The following is a 17289-nucleotide window of genomic DNA, read 5'->3' as shown; positions in this document are numbered from 1 at the left end:
TTCGCCCCATCTATTTATATGGGAGGAAGCGGCCGTAAGAGCCAACTCAATTTGTAATAAAAAAAAGTTGGTTTCGCCCTTATGTTTTTTACGTTTTTTTTAAGAAAGTACATTATTTGTCCAAACATTTTTAGTATTGTTTTGTAGCATTTTAATAGTAGTATAACGTGATGTATTAACCTCAGTTTGTTTACACTTGCGACATTCGCCCTTATTCCAGCTCTATCTAGACATAAGAAATAACTTTCGAAATGTCACTCTTAACCACGAGTTAAATTTAACTCGGCAAATGGTTCACAGCCTTAATGAACAGTCCTTAAGGGGGTAGTACATTTTGAACGTCCAAAAAGTAAGGCATTTTCGTTAATTTTTTAAGCAATAAAACACTCAGGGAGGGCAAATATGTTATAACCCAATTATTAGTCATCCTTCGAACTACAATTTGTATTTTTTTGAACTCGATTGGCGTCTCCCCGTGGCCGGTGCACCAGGTCGCGCGGGCGTCCTCGCGCGGAAGTTGAAAAACGGCGTGGGAAAATACTCCTTTCCATGTGATCCTGGAACATAAATCGAACAAAAATCCTGATTAGTAATGAAATTTGGGTTAGAAATACGTATTCCGATTTTTTTTAAATTAATTTTTTCAAAAGTTGTGGCCTTAGGAAAAAAAAGTCCATATTTTCACCCTAAAAATGCTTGCAAAATCGTGGATTAAAAATCAATTTTTGACAAAATCGAAAATGTGTATACGTATTTCTAAGCAGAATTTAATTCTGAACAAAAAATCCTAGGCGATATCCAAATTTCATGATAACTGGTTAGAGTTATTACCCACACCAGTTTGAAAAATCCCGTTTCGAGATAAACGTGTTTAAAGATAAAATAATGCTCTCTCAGCGCGCCGGTACATGTTTCAGGAAATCGCTTCGTAAAGCGGTAAGGAATATTCTGGCGGACTTGGCGTCTTTTCTAAATTAAAGTATACATCCCAAGAAACATTTTAAGCCAAAAAAAAAATGCATTTTTTGAAAAATCAAAGTGTACTCCCCCCTTAAGCAGGTGAGCCCCAGTGAATTTGTCGTCTCTTTCTTTCTCCGTCTGTTGAAATGAGTGATAGTTTGACGTAACCTCTTTCAACCATTTAAACAGAGGGAGAACGAAAAAGACGACAAATGCACTGGGCCTTACACTCAAAAAATTTCACACGTCATCAGCATGTGCCTCACACTTCATTTTGCACTTATTGTGAAACACATCCATTTCATGTGTGAATCTTATGCTTTGAACCATGTCTCAAAACTATTGGTTCGAATTGTGACGCACTTGGATTATATGTGCCTAACATGATGATATCAATAGCTTTGCACATCATAGTTCAATGTTCTACAATATTCTACTTTATCGACTTCTATATTACCGACTCAAAATTAAATCGACAAATATATAAACAAAGCTGCCAGAGGGTAGAGCATACACATGCCTTTTAATTAATGGGTCTGATTTGGGAATTGATCCTGGACTGTTGGGGTGTGCTGCTGCAGCTGTCTTCGTTCGATCTCACTGATCCATGGTTGTTCTCATATATGAGGCTGGTTGGTAAGTATGAAGAACTTATGTTTTCAATGTTTACCTTGCAGAACAAGCATTTCACATAGCATTGAAATGCAAAACACTTCAAATCCATCTGTTATGAACAGTAGTGCGATTCAAAGTGCAATACACTTGAATTGATAGAGAAAGATTATCAACATTTCAAAGTTTGAAACACAAGAAATCAACGTGTAGAACACATTGAACCATGGTGAAATACACTTAAAATAAATGTGATTGTGCATATGAAATATCAAGTGTTCAAACAGTTCGATCAGACGTGTGTGGTTTTTTTGAGTGTATACTTATTTTCATCTCATTGATGGATGATCAGTACACGCTTACTCCAGCTTACTCACCAGGTGAGTCGATCGTACTCAATTTCGTCTGATGCATTAGGTTGTCAAAATCTGAGTAAACGAGAAATCAGTGCCAACATTTCAAAGGGGCGTAATTGCTTTTGTAAACAATGACTTTAACCGTCAATTTCTCGCGAATAAAATCTTACCTCTCCAAAATTACAATGCTAGCTGGTAGAAGAAACATTCCTCTACCTGCTGGTGTCATTATTTTTCATGAGTGAGCTTTTATTCGCGAGAAATTGACGGCTAAAGCCATTGTTAACAAATGCAATTACGCCCCTTTGAAATGTTGGCACTGAAATGTCTATTTGTGTAAAAGCCACTTAGCCAGCCAAACCCGGGACATAGAAAAAAATACCAGTATAAAAAAGGTGAAATTATTGAATAACACCGGTTGAAATCTATTAAGGGGAAAGCAAATGCTTTTCCGTTGATACTGAATCCACACTAGTATTGGGCAATCTTGAGGCAATAATCGATCTAAGCGAATCGATTCATTTTTTTTGAAAATAATCGATTCACCGATTTGAGTCGATATAGATTTTGTGTGGTTTCACCAGTTTAAGACAATAGCCTCTCTGACGGAACACTTGATAAATAGTCTCGAGCAATGGGGTATACATGGGGATATTTATAATAGATTTTCTCCCATGCTTGAAAAGGATCGACAGAACTTGGGAAAACAGGCTGATGCAAGAAAATTTTGTTATTCTGCCGATATGCCCCTATGACGATTCTCGTTCTTGTCTACTGAACTGTCACACTGGTTGTTTGCAGAATTTATGTTCAAGGCAAGTGATGTGCAAAGGTGAAGACAAAAAAATCAATATTGAATTGCAAATGCAAATGCACTGAATTTTTTTTGGTCGATACAAAAATCGAATGAAAAGGATCGATCCAGTCGATTTTTGTCGTGTTTGAGATCGATTCAAAAAATCGATTAATCGAACCAAAAGAATCGATCTTTTGTGTTTCGATCCTAGATCGCCCATTGCTAATCCACACCCGTTCGAACCACACCCAAATTCAAAATGCACCAATACCAACAAGCATTGCAAATTAGGAAAATGAGAAGTATCGAAATTTTGACCGTATTCGTAAACACAATATTCTTGTATAATTATTATAATTCTACTACTGAAATGGCCTCTTCAATTCAAAGATTCCAAGTTTAGGAAAGTCCCACTAATGCTCAGGGAAGTCTTGCCGTAGTTCAGGGAAGGCCTGCCGAACTTCAGCGAAGTCCTGATGAAGTTCAGGGAAGCCCTGCCGAAAGTCCTACCGAAGTTCAGGGAAGTCTTGCTGAAGTTCAGGGAAGTCCTGCTGAAGTTCAGGGAAGTTCGGCGGAAATTCAGAGAAGTTTTGTCGAAGTTTAGGAAAGTCCTTCCGAAGTTCAGGGAAGTCTTGCTGAAGTTGAGGGAAGTCCTGCTGAAGTTCGGGGAAGTCCTGCCGAAAGTCCTACCGAAGTTCAGGGAAGTCTTGCCGAAGTTCAGGGAAGTCCTGCTGAAGTTCAGGGAAGTTCTGCCGAAGTGATTTATAAGATTTTTCGACTGGTACGTATGGAGATTTCTTTTATATGGCTTTCTCAGTCTAGGGTAATGCAAACAGAGAAATGCAAAACTGACTGTTTGGATTACCCTAGATTGAGAAAGCCATATAAAAGAAATCTCCTGCCGAAGCTCAGAGAAGTTCTACCGACGTTCAGGGAAGTCTTGTCAATGTTCAGGGAACTCCTGCTGAAGTTCAGAGAAGTGCCGAGGTTCAGGGAAGGGCTACTGAAGTTCAGGAAAGTACTTTCATTTCAATTCTTCGAAATCAGGGAAGTCCTGATAAAGTTCAGGGAACTCATGCCGAAGTTCAGGGAAGGCCTGCCGAACCTCAGGGAAGTCCTGCCGTTTTTCAGAGAAGGCCTGTCAAAGTTCAGGGAATTCCTGCTGGAGTTCAGCGAAGTCCTTCCGAAGTTCAGAGAAGTTCTGCCGAAGTTCATGGAATAATGTAATTATCTTTAAAAATATCCGGATACATCAGAATACCTTCATCAAGAAGACTGAAATTATAAAAAAAAATATACTCAAATACTTGTGAAAAAACTTGTTAAATTTGAAGATCAAATTGGTTTAATTTTTTTTTATTAATCAATAGCAAAGGTGGATGATTTCTACAATATTTGAAGATATAGTTAAATTTATCTAATTATCTTTAAAAATACCAAAATATAACACAATGCCTTCATCAAATAGGCTAAAATTTTAGCAGAATATCGTCAAATACTTGTGAAACAAAATGTGAAAATTGAGGAACTTTTTGATTTGAAAAATATTTCATTTAGCAATGGCAAAGGTGGGTGATTTCTAAAATAGGTTCCATTTACTCTGGCGTGCACAGGGTGGGGCAAGGTGGGGACAATTCCCCCCCTTTTATAAATCAGATTTTTATTTCCACATTTACAAAAATAATATAAAATAACTTGGTTTCTTGAACTTGATTTGAAGGTAAAATAACTTTATTTCATAATATAAGGGCTCTGAAAACCATTTATTGCGTCAAATCCTTTGAGATGGTGCCTGAAAATCGCGCCACAAAGGTGCATGAAGAGACAAACCTCAATGAACTTTTTTGGTCAAAAAATGTCTGGTGTAATGTTTTTTCAAGGGTGTTCATGGAGGGTTAAAAGAAGAGGGTAAATTTAAGGTTAAAAAAAATTACCTTCGTGGTGGTAAATCAATGAAAAAGTTTTCTTATTGAATATTTCTGGTGTAAAAATATCATCAAGGTGGTGCATGGAGGGACTAATCAAAATGAATAACTCGGTGGAAAAATTGAATCACGCTAAAAATTTGGAGGTGCACATTTATCTGAAAATTTCTGGTGGAAAGTTCGCAACACTGTGGTGAATGTAATAGCAAGATTTATTCATTTTTCTGGTGCATAATTTGCATCATTCTGATGAATGCAAGCTTCATTGAAAATGTATGGTGGAAAAATTGCACCATTCTGGTGCTAAAGAGGCAGAGCCTGAAGGTGCATGGTGAAACAAACTTCACTGACAATTTTTGGTGCACCGTTCTGGTGAAGGGAGGAGCATGCTTTATTGAAAATTTCTGGTGGAAAACTTGCACTGGTCTGGTAAATGAAGGTACAAGCTTTATTTAAAATTAAGCCATATTGAAAATTTCTGGTGGAAAATCTGCACCGTTATGGTGAACAGATGGGCAAGCTTTACGGAAAAATTTTGGTCTTAAATTTACATCCTTCTGCTGAATAGCGAAATTTTTTTTAAAATAACGTATGGTGTAAAATTTGCACCATTTTGATGATTTGAAGGAAGTTGCTATATGACGAAAAATATGAAAATAGGTGCAAGCTTTATTTGGTGAAAAACCTGCAACATTCTGATGATAGGAGAAGCCAACTATATTGAAAATTTCTGGTGGAAAATGGAAAAGGAAATCTGCACCAATCAGAATATTGGAGAAGCAATTTTTATTGAACATTAACGGTGGAAAATTTGCATCGTTCTGGTCAGCTTAAATTTTCAGTGCAAAATTACCTAGGGGCAAGTTTGTATTGAAAATTTCTGGTGTAAGATTTGCAACAATCTGCTCCATGAAGGAACAAGCTGAATTGAACATTTCTGGTAGAAAAACTACAACGGGCATTGAATTCTGAGGACAGTTTCAAAAGAAAATATTTCTGGGGATGATTCCATGAAAATTCTGCGAATAATTTCTAGTGAATCCTGCAGATAGTTTCAAGATAATTTCGAAAATAATACCGAGAAAATCAAATTTTGAGTAAAATTCCAAAGGGAATTTTGAGGATAATTTCTAGCTCATTCCGGGAAAAATTTCTGAAACTTTAAAGGAATTTTTGTTTCAAGGTGTTCTAAGTATAATTCCAGTGGACTTCTGAAATGAATTTCAAAAGAGCTCTTAAAGTGTTCTATAAAAATCTAAGAAGAACCTCATGCATATTGAATTCTGAGGACAGTTCCAAAGCATTTCTGGAGAGTAAATTGTCAATTCCATTGGCTGTCTGAGAGCAGTTTGCATTGAAGAAGATGAACCACCAGCGGAGCAAAAATAGATAAAATTAGCTAAATTTAACAGTAGGGAAACAGTGGTGGGTGGACAGCACCATCCACCACGCACTTTGGAGTACTCCCTATCCCCAGACTAAATGCACCATAGAAGAAAAAATTGCCCCTCTTTAACAAGATTCCTGTGTACGCTAGTGACCTTTTATTTTTAAAATTATCCAGATATATCAGAAAACCTCCATCAAATAGTCTGAAACTTCACAGCGTATCCTTCAATTAGCTTACACACACACACACACTTGAATTGTTTTAATTTTTTTCACAAATACACGCGTTTCCAACACGACTTAGAAATACTCTCAATTTAGAAATATGTTTACTATTAGAGGCACGGAATATTTTTTTTTTCGATTGAGCGTTGCGTTATTTTGTAGAAAATTGATGAAGTAAGTCATTCTGAACCGATTCACTTTCACCTTAATGACCTCTGATTGTCCTCAACATGTCGCTGTATGAAAGGCCGAAAATGGATCGATAGGCAAAGTCGCCTATACGTATGTACGGGACAGTAAAGAATTTCCTTCCAGCATCATGATCACACAATTGTTCAAAAAGACAAGCCCTCAAATAGGAAGATGCCCCAATGAGTGGGGAGAAGAGCCCGCCCATTATCCACGAAATGTTATCAACAAGGAGTTGCCATTCCCACTCTCCCCGTCCAAATCGCTTCAATCGGGTGCCCAATCCCGGCATTGTTTATACAAATTTTATGGGTATTATTGAATTGAGCAACAAGAACAATCTCGGCGTCCTACGTCAATAATTCTGTCGTGCTTTGGATCCAGTTGTTTAACATATTTCATATGATTTTTAACCTAATTCATTTCCATACCTTTCTACTCCCAACAGCCGGATTGTGATGCTGCAGGGACGCATTCTGCGGCCGGTGGAATCGATGGAGAGCTCCAGCGAGGAGGGCCACGACCTGTACTTGGTGGCCGGCCACGAGGCCAGCTATTAGGTCCTGCGCCTCTAATGCATGCGGTAGGTACGTACGGTTCGTAGGAAGAAAACATTGTAATATTTTTAGCAACAGCAAAATCAGAAGTAGTCAAAGTAAACAGAACAAGTTTGATTACAAGATGATGGAGAAATGGCAACTGGGAACAGAGCAAAAGTAAAAAGAAACACCGGGTCGTGCGGCGTGTGTGTACAGAAGAATAAAACGTTCTTACTGAAGTTTAGATATATTAAATATATCTCTTTATATAGAAATTGAAGATATGTAAAATTGAATTCTAATACTGAGGTAAGCCAAGTAGCGTGCAGTTGATAGAACGAGTTAGGTGACAATTAATCAAGTATATATATATATATATAAACAAAACTAAAGTTGGAACCATTTCACAAATGTGGTAAGATTGTAGAGTTTAAAATTTTTGTTCGGTTGGTGACGGTTGATCGTTGCTATCCGAACCGCAGGAACAGTATGATAGTCTCTTTGTTTTTAACACACTACCAGTTAAGTATGAACATTGATTTTAATCGGCCTTTCATTCGGTAGATCTAGGTGTTCTTTTGGTTGTTTTTTGATTTTGATTATGTATTTGTTCTATTTGGACTTGACTTCGGAGTTCATTTTTTTTAAATTAAATGGTTTGATGTGAACATTGTATTTTCTGTTCCTTCTGCAGCAAAACAAATAGAAAATCCGTACTGAAAGCTAATAAAATTAAACATTTGGATCCAATGCATATGTAGAAAGCAACAAACAGAAAATAGTCACAGATCTACTATTTTACTATGTCTTTTCTTGAGGTAAAATCAAGCAAACTACAAACAGATTACGTAGATAAAGATGAAACACATAAATTTACAAACACACAGCAAATGGCAGAACAAACTAACCAAAAAGAAAAGTATATTTTATATGGTTTAATGTAGACATTTCTCTCTACGTTGATAAACAAGCTGACAAATTTGATCAGAATAAAACATGCAAACATCGTTTGGTATAATACATTTTGATATAAAGCTGCCGGGCGCTGTCATGCAATTGTCTCGAAACGAAAGATTATATCAATAGGTTTTATACCAAACGAACCACCTCCACAAACAATATACATAAAAATTCCTAACTGAACAGAAACAAATGTTTCACTTTCACTAGCATCAACAGCAATACAAAAAATAAAACAGTCATCTTAAGACACTATAAATACTGTGAAAAAAAAGGATCACCCATTGCATTTATTTTTTGAGGTCAGAATGTTTACAATGATTCAGAAAACCGGGACAGGAAACTATGCGCTGGCATAAGGTGGGCCCATGTGGCACTTTTTCATTCCGAAACTATTTCATCATGCCAACCGAGTAACGTTTTTTTTTTAAAGAAACTGTGCGCCATTTGGCATAATGCAAACTGGGGTAAATTTCGTTTACTCCAAGTAGCTTTATGCTAAACCAGGTCGAGCCGACTCAGATATTTTTTATACGTAGCAAATAATAGTTTCTATACGTATTTGATTTCCTAAATAGATGTCGATCAACAGTTTTGTTACACTCCAAAGCTAACATAGACGTAAATTGCAGGAATAATTGAGCAAATGCTGTTAATGTTATATTTCGTGCTAAAATTAGTGAGGCCATCTACGTGCCAGAAAAAAAGCGACACATAGATGGCAGTACTATATTTGGATGAAACGTATCATGAAACAGTTTGTTGCTAATTTTTATTGGCCGATAAATGCATGTCGAAATATATACACAAATCTAGTTTTCTAACCTCCAAAAAGCATTCGTTTTCTCTAACACACACGCACATAATGCTACTATTTCCTACAAAAAAAAAAGATGAAAAACGTTGAAATTCCCTGTTTCAAGCATTCAGAGCTTTATTGTGAGCCCTATATTAGTAATCTAAGTGAGCATATAGCAAGCCGTTTGTTGTAATGTGTTCTTATAATTCCTGTTAACTGATATATGCTATCCGTGATTTTTAGGTTCGTTAATTTCCCTCTACACGTGTTTATCCAATTCCTGATAAAAAGAAAAACGAAACAAAAAACTGAAACAAAGAAAGCAAAGATTGATATCCAGATGTACCTTTCGCGCAACTGAACTGAAGTTGGATGACATTTTCCATACAAACTTACATTCATTCAAGACTAAAATACATGTCCACAAACACTCAAACGAGATCATTATTCCTGAACAAAATGTTTTGTCATTTTTGTAGTGACAGCTCGAAAAATCACTTTCTCCCCCGTACCCCCCAAGAGCGTTGTTTTGCCTTAAACAAAAAAACAAACAAACAAAAAAGTATGATTTCCTTTCCATTCCTAATAGTCGAAAATTGTAAAACAACAAAAACTCTTATATATTCAAGAAACTCTTGTAAATGTCGTTATAGCTATCTCGAGATACAAAGTTTAACCGTGATGCAATAATTTTTACGAAACAACAATACAAATTGTTTTCTGAACGGAAGCCGCAGCAACAAAGCGAACAAAAACAGTCAAAATAAAATTAAAAAAAAATAAAATGGGCAGCAGAGGACGCGGCGATTGATTTGTATTTATATGAACAAAACAGAAGAAGAGAAGATACCAGATATGGGTGGAAGATTGCGCGATGTAGTTAGTTTGATGAAAAGAGGGTGAAGAACAATACAAAGAGAAAGAACGAGAGAGAGCGAGCGAGCGAGCGAAAGAGAGAGAGAGATAGAGAGAACGAGAAATAAATTGTTTTTCTTTTTTTTTAAATGAGAATTAACCTAGGTACTTTGTCATTGATCCGAAATTCAACCTTTTGTGTCTGCTATTCAACATCGCGTTAGAAGGTGTGATCAGAAGAGCTGGGATAGACACGAGTGGCACGATCTTCAGGAAGTCCATCCATCCAGCTTCTTGGCTTCTTCGATGACATCGACATCATGGCACGGAACTTTGAGACGATGGCGGAAACGTACATCAGAGGCGGATTGAACTTACCATCAACGCATCGAAGACGAAATGCATGAAAGGAACAAGTTATAGCGAAGACAATGTTAGCCTGCCACCCCGAGTTAAGATTGACGGTGACGAAATTGAGGTGGTCGACGGGTTCGTGTATTTGAGCTCACTGATGGTCGCCGAAAATGATACCATCAGAGAAATTCAAAGACGCATTATGGCAAGGAATTGTGCCTACTTTGGACTACGAATAAAATTCACCGCCGCACGAAGTTGAGACGCTGATTAGACCGGTGGTCCTCTATGGCCACGAGACCTGGACTATGCTCGTGAAGGACCAACGTGCGGAAGGAGTTGCGTGCCATCTACGGTGGAGTGCGGATGGATGACGGAACGTGGAGGAAGCGAATGAACCACGAATTGCACCACCTTCTGGGAGAACCATCCATCGTCCACTTTGCAAAAATTGGGTGTCTACGGTGGGCTGGGCACGTCGTAAGAATGCCGGACGAGGACCCAGTGAAAATGGTTCTCGAAAGCGACCCAACATGAGCAAAAAGAAGAGGCGCGCAGCGGGCAAGGTGGGTCGACCAAGTAGAAGGCGACCTGCGGACGCTTCGTAGACTAAGAGGCTGCCGACGTGTGGCCATGGATCGAGTAGAGTGGAGACAACTTCTTCGGACAGTAGAGGACATCAATGCCTTAGCCTGATTGGTAAGGTTAAGGTAAGTAAGACCGTAAGTAAACGGAATCTCAATGGTTCGGGAATTTTGATAGGCTAGCAGGTATAAATATGAGATACTTAAGCTCGTTGACCGATCATCTTCGCTCTCTGCTTGACCGTCAAGCAGTTCAGTTCAGTTTTTACTCGCTCGATCGAGTTGTTCGAAAAGTTTATAGATTGTTTTCCAAACGTTCGCAGGCTTACTGCACGTTTGTTTGCATCGTCAGTAGTGTCGGTCGCATCGTGTGATGGGAAGGCAGTGCTCCTGGAACAGGCTCCGAGAGAAGGCGTAGAACAAGAACAATGGTGAGGGTAGACGGAGTGTACCTATTTCGAATGGGTGTGCTACTTTTTCCACCGATGTTGGGAATACCGGAAGCGGACATAGAAGAGAAAGAAAAAGCCGGACTTCACGCATGACATCCCCGATGAGAAGCCCTTGAAGGTACATAGTCTTCAAGGGCCTACCGATCTTCGACCCCAAGATGATCGAAGCCGAAATCAAAGACCGGTACAAGCTGACCCCAATCACTCTCCTTATCCGGAAGACGAGGAGAAACGAAAACGTGGAGACGTACCCGGATTGATTGTCTTCCCCCGTAACGTGGGTAGATCACCTTTTCGTGGTACGTTACGGGATATAAGATCTACCAACGATTCCTAGTCCTGACTACTTCAAACTAGGGGAACAGGATTTTTCAGTAATCAATGGAACAAATCTTAGTCCATTTTACTTTGTATGCCTTATTAATAGCGCTCGGCTGAGCTCACCGAGAATGATCTTTTATTCGCCGTTCTTTAGTTTGAAGCAGTTAAGGCTAGGATCCTGATGCATGGACATTATCGGTGTTTTGTTGCAAAGGAATCCGGTTTTGACTGACAAAGGGGCGCCTTTGGAGGTTGTTCCAGCACTCCGAAGTGTATAAATAGCGGGAACTTACAATGGATCAATGAAAATGCTGAGGTTTTGACAGAACTATGCTGTGGCTACCACAGTATTTTACATATGATTATCCATGTACAGTAGTGCCAAAAGCATGCAATGGTGGGTTCAAAGCTTGAGCATCTAAAGTGATCAATTAGAGTCGGATGCTTCATCATTTCATCAAAACCGAATGCTTCATCATTTCTCAACAAACGGCGCCGGTGGTGTAGTGGTAAGCGTGATTACCTCTCACCCCAGCAGGCCTGGGTTCAATACCAGTCGGCGCCGCCGGGATGTTCTGAGGCATAACATCTCTGATCACGCCTTCCTTCGGATGGGAAGTAAAGCCGTTGGTCCCCGGTTCATGAGTTGATGGGTCGATAGGTAGGGTCCAGGTTTGGGAGCTGCCTTCCTGGCACGTCGGTAGCATTGGTGCTCAGCTCGGAAAACAAGATCGACGGAAAAAACAAACCAAAGGAAAAAAAATCATTTCTCAACAGTGATGGAGTAATACCAACCAGTGGAAACTAACGATTTTGAATTGGCTCACTACTTGAATAGCCTATTGGTCCCAAGCAAATCGATTAACGTACCCCATTTTAGTCGAAATTCTAGTACTACACTATGTTTGTTTTGACTCGCTATGAAAGTTTGGCTGATAAAATGAGGGGTTCGTGAATTTTCCTATGTTTCGAGGGGTGTATCGATAAGCTTGGGGCCGAAGAGAGTACCAGAGCTGAACCGGGACCTTCTGATCTTAGAGTTACCTCTATGGTAATACGACATGCACTAAACTAAGGAGACGGGGTGTACAGTTGAAATTCGCTGGTTGGGCAACCACCTCGACATGAATCCGATCGACTTTGTTCATTTGTAAACTTGGCTTAGAACTTACGTACACATCACCGACACATTTCTGTGAGATACAACAACTAACAACTGCACTAGCAACCGGTCACTAAGATGAACATACACGGAACCGAAAAATTACCCAAAATTAAGTTCTTTTCCCTCATCTCCCATGTTGCTTTCAATAAGCTTATTTTCGGTAAACCGCTTATAGTAGTTGTTTGTACAATACGTCGTATATATGTACACCTACCCTACCGGCGATACACAAATTAACACAAGCAGATACAAATGATACCGATGATAACAATAAATATTAGACTGATGCAAAATTTGACTTTTTCGCTCCACAGTTCTTAAATGGTTTCAAATTGGGTCCTGATTAGTCTCCCAAATTTACAACTCATTTGGTTAGAAACAGACTTCGCACAAGCCATTTGAAGTTTACATGTAAATTTCTATGGGAAATCTCAACTTTTTGTTCATTGCCTTCTAGTCTTTTTCCTTGTTGAACTGCGAAACAGTTCGATAGCCATTCTTATAGAAAATTTTCTCAGCTACAACTTTGCTCAAGATCGTTTCTATGTAAAACGAGACAGGAAAAAGTTATTAATTATTTAAGAGATTGGTAAACTTATGACATGATCAAGCAGCTGCTCTGTAGGCAACACTGTATTTTGCAGTGTGACATAGTAGCCATGATTTTTGTGTCCTATTCAACGCCCCAGAAACACCAATGTTGCCTGCTGAGCAGTTGATTGAGCATGATCATAAGACATCAGCGCATTGAGCCATTGATAACTTTCGATCATTGCATTTAATCAAAAAGTGGTCTTGAGCAAAGTTGTAGCTGGAAAAATTTCCTACAAGTACAGTTGAAAGCTTTTGAAGCAGATCGATATCGTGAATTATTAGATAGACATGAACAAAAATCTTGGTTTTACCATAGTAATTCCCATACAAACTTCAAATGGTTTGTGCCATCTCAGTTTTTCATCAAATGGGTTCAAAATTTGAGAGGTTAGTCAGGATCCGATTTGGAATCGTTTTAGTATTGTGGAGCGAAAATTTCAAATTTTGCATCACTCTAATAAATATATATCAACCGTATCAACTGCCTCTGCCATGGCAGGACGGCAAAGCAATCGGTGTTGTTTTATTTTATATCCGTAACACAACGTAGGGATCCCGCCCGTGCGCGATCAGTAGTTTACATTTGACAACGGCAAAAATAATTACTTACTCGTGAGCATTCTACCCAAAATTACGTTCAATTGACTCAAATTTGAGAATATTTCATATACTAACTAGTAGCTTATTAAACGATAGTCATGAGAAAATCGAATCTCTCGTTCCGTTTTTGACGACAATAAGTGAGAGTGAGATGCAAAATTCAAAATTACCCAAAATTAAGTAAAATGAACTTAAGTGGAAACATTCTGTTTTGTGAAAAAAAAATCCACTCGAAAAATAGAGGCAAAGGGCGGTTTGTGCTTAGTAGGCCCAAAATTAGATCTAAGCCCTAGTCATCGATAGTTTACAATAATATAATTTTTGTCATTCGCGAGGTTTACACGTAGTTTAGTGTAAAAAGTATACTACCTTCAGTATATAGTTTAAACTAAACCCGATTTGTGCGAGAGTATTTTGATCAATGTTTTCTTTAGTAAACAATCATGGAGAAATACAACAGATGGCCGAAGTGTCGGAGAATTATTTTACGTGAAATAAAGTAAATTACAAAATTAAATTGTGTTATCAAAGGCCAATGGAACGGCTCTTTTAAACAATTCCCATATCAATTCTGTCAGTGTTATTATCATATTGACGATCCTTTTGACAACCAAAACAAACCTGGGGGCGTGGTAATTGTTGTGGGATAAACCAGCATTGAACTACGCATGTATATTCAAAAGATATACTATACTATACTATACTATACCTCTTATACCCCTTATATCATGTAATATAGGCTGTCTTGCAATGAGCACTCATATATAGGATTTCCAGTGAAAACTAGATGTATGGGTGCTCATTGCAAGACAGCCTATATTACATGATATAAGCCATAATCTGTACGGGGTATTATATTTCAAGTTTATACTACACACAAAAAACGAAAACTGTTACAGTAAAAATGTTAACAATTCAATTTAAAAGTATCAAAAAATTCGTTATTCTAACTTCGAAAATATTTGATACAACAAGGTTGTTTTTAATTCAAAAGTGATTGTTTTGATTTTAACTTGTAAGCGCAGATTTTCAAATTGAAAATTGTTTAACTATTAGAATTATTTTTTCATTTGTTTATTTCTACCCATTTCTGGATAGTTTTAGGACAGCGTGAGCAAAAAAAAACGTGCAAAATGGGAGCTTCAAAAAATTCAGGCACTCCACTAACGACGAGAATATGAGATGATCTAGCCAAGTGCTAAATATCTATCTCAATAATAAAATTATAAAAAAACTAACGAAGTTTATCAAGGGCATCAAGGCACATAGGTCCGGTTGCTTGACATTGGATAATAATAAATCGTATGTATTTTTTTAGATAAAATAATTTGCATAATTGAACCACCGACCCGTGATTGTTTGTTTATCGATCGTTAATTCAGCCGATGATTTAGCTGTAACTGCTTACAAAGGGAATCCCACAAATATTGATTTTATTTGTTCCAAATTCAAAATAAATTACATTTTATTTTGACCTAGGTGCTCCAGTTACTACAGTAACTTACCAGCCTTCATTGTTATGATATATATTTAAGTGTTTTTACATTGTTCCTGCCTTGGCAATTCAGTATTTTAAACAGGTTTTTTTTTGCAAATATTGATAATTTTCCAGACGATTTAATCAGGTAATTTGAAATTCTATTCCATGTAACAAATAATAATTGATCAATTTAGATGGTCAAGTTTTGATCCCACCTTGGCATGCTTTTGGCGCTACTATGGACGATCAAATGTAAAATACAGTGGTAGCCACAGCATAGTTCTGTCAAAACCTCAGCATTTTCATTGATTGATTGGTTTTGAAATTTTAGGATGACAAACACGCTTGCACCAGGCAGCGGCGAATCAATCAGCCAGTCTATCGGAGACATTTCGTTGCTCTACAGTGGTGCAAAATGTTAGAGAAGGCCCTGGCAGATTTAGCTGACGGACGCCGAGCGAAGTTCCCTCAATCAGTACTACGAGGATCTCAAGTGGAAAATGTCTAACGAATGTGCTGTCCGGAACCAGATAATAATTAAGTCAGTGAAGAGAATCGATCAATGTAGATTGGTCTATTTGAAAGGTAACACGAGAAGTGTCCAGAAAATACTCTTTAACAAATTTATGGTGAACCTGAAAAGGACAGTTTTGTCGTGATGGTTGAGTAATGCTGAGCTATTAAAGTGTTCTTGATGGTGGCGAGCTGTATGTTCTTTGGAAAGAGGTTAACGCGCTTGGCATAGTTGGCCCACAGCGACTCACGAAGAGCTACTGAAATCCGATAAGTAGCGGTACAACTTCTTCCTCCTTCTTCGGCGAATGGACTGCTCAGTGGGCTGCAGCTCGCGCTTGCTGGCAGCCTTTCATCGTGTACTGGAGAACAATCTACAACGCCACGCAGCGAAAGCACTGCTACTGCTGCTTATGATGACCACTGGACATCACCACTCACGGTGATTGAATAAACACCATTCGGTGAGACCGGGGTGAATTCGATTTTTAAATCTTTGTTAGGGAAAGCGCTTTTCGCAGTCAATCGGTGATAATTTTCATTATTATAGCAACAATTGCACATTCGTGCAATTTTCAATAGTGACCTTTTGAAAATTAATAAAGTGTTCATTATAGCACATGATCGTAGATGACATTCCAATCGATTGACTTGTTTAGAATTAATGTACATCCGCTATTGACAGAGTTATAAGTGGTTAAAACCTGACCACTTTTCGTAACGCGGTCGATCTTGGTTTTTTGAAATTGCACCCCCAATATGTTGTCGAAAGACGTAATCCTACGTCAAAAACAAATTGTATCATTATGGACGACGAAACAAACGGGTTTGGCTTTTTATGCTGCAATGTAAAGGAATGCCGTTGCCGAGTGTTTCCGGACAAAGAAGCTTTCCAAATTTCTCAAAAAGTATTTGGTTTGGCAGGCCATATGTAGTTGCGTTCGGAAATCCAAAAGTTTCATCTCTACCGGCACTATCAACCATCCATCAGAAGCCACAGCATTCCAGCTATGTTTCGGCCTGATTTGGCCGCTTGTCACTATGCAAAATTCGTCCTGGAATGGACGTGGAGGTCAAATAATTTGGTCGTGCCAAAAACAACCAATCCGCCAAACTGCCCAGAACTTCGTCCAATAGAAAGGTACTGCCCTAATACAAATAATCATAAAAGAGAGCTTAACAACGTGTTCATCATCATCAACATCTCATCATCCAAACCATTTGTGGGATAGTTTACCCATCCGGGGTATAGTTCGTTTATGGTATTTGTTTATTATGGTGGAAACTAATCGAAACAAAGAGGAAAGCAAATGGCATTAATGATTTCAAGAGAAGTTGGAGGCACGCCGCCACTAAGGTATCTGAGGATACTGTACGGAACCTTATGGCGGGTATCTAATAGAAAATTCAAGAATTTTACAGACAAAAGGATTAACATTCAAATAAGGCCTGTACTCGAAAAAAATGCACCAGACAAAAGTGTTCGCCAAAAATTTATTTTAAGTCGGATTTTCTTGAAACTTTCAGGGAATAAACTAATACATATGGATTATGTTTCGGCATAATTACTTTATTCAATTTCCTTTCCGTCGCTGAAAGCCCGCACCTTTCTCTTAAGACC

General features: G+C 38.2%; 1 protein-coding gene across 3 annotated transcripts in view; it reads left to right on the top strand.

Moving 5' to 3' along the window:
• Positions 1 to 9486, top strand: part of hppy (MAP4K3-like protein hppy) — a 41828-nt gene extending 32342 nt beyond the window's left edge. For all 3 annotated transcript variants that reach the window (XM_065231489.1, XM_065231488.1, XM_065231487.1), the window contains one exon: positions 6901 to 9486. In XM_065231489.1, coding sequence (XP_065087561.1) covers positions 6901 to 7012 — 112 coding nt within the window. In that variant the 3' untranslated portion in view covers positions 7013 to 9486. The remainder of the gene's footprint in view (positions 1 to 6900) is intronic.
• The last annotated feature ends 7803 nt before the right edge of the window (positions 9487 to 17289 follow it).

The sequence above is a fragment of the Ochlerotatus camptorhynchus genome, unplaced genomic scaffold (assembly GCF_037179485.1).
Source record: "Ochlerotatus camptorhynchus isolate MF236.1 unplaced genomic scaffold, CSIRO-AGI_Acam_v1.1 ptg000357l, whole genome shotgun sequence".
Classification (NCBI taxonomy): Eukaryota; Metazoa; Arthropoda; class Insecta; order Diptera; family Culicidae; genus Ochlerotatus; species Ochlerotatus camptorhynchus.
Note: the sequence above shows the minus strand (reverse complement) of the source record. Positions and strands in the feature narration are given on the sequence as shown.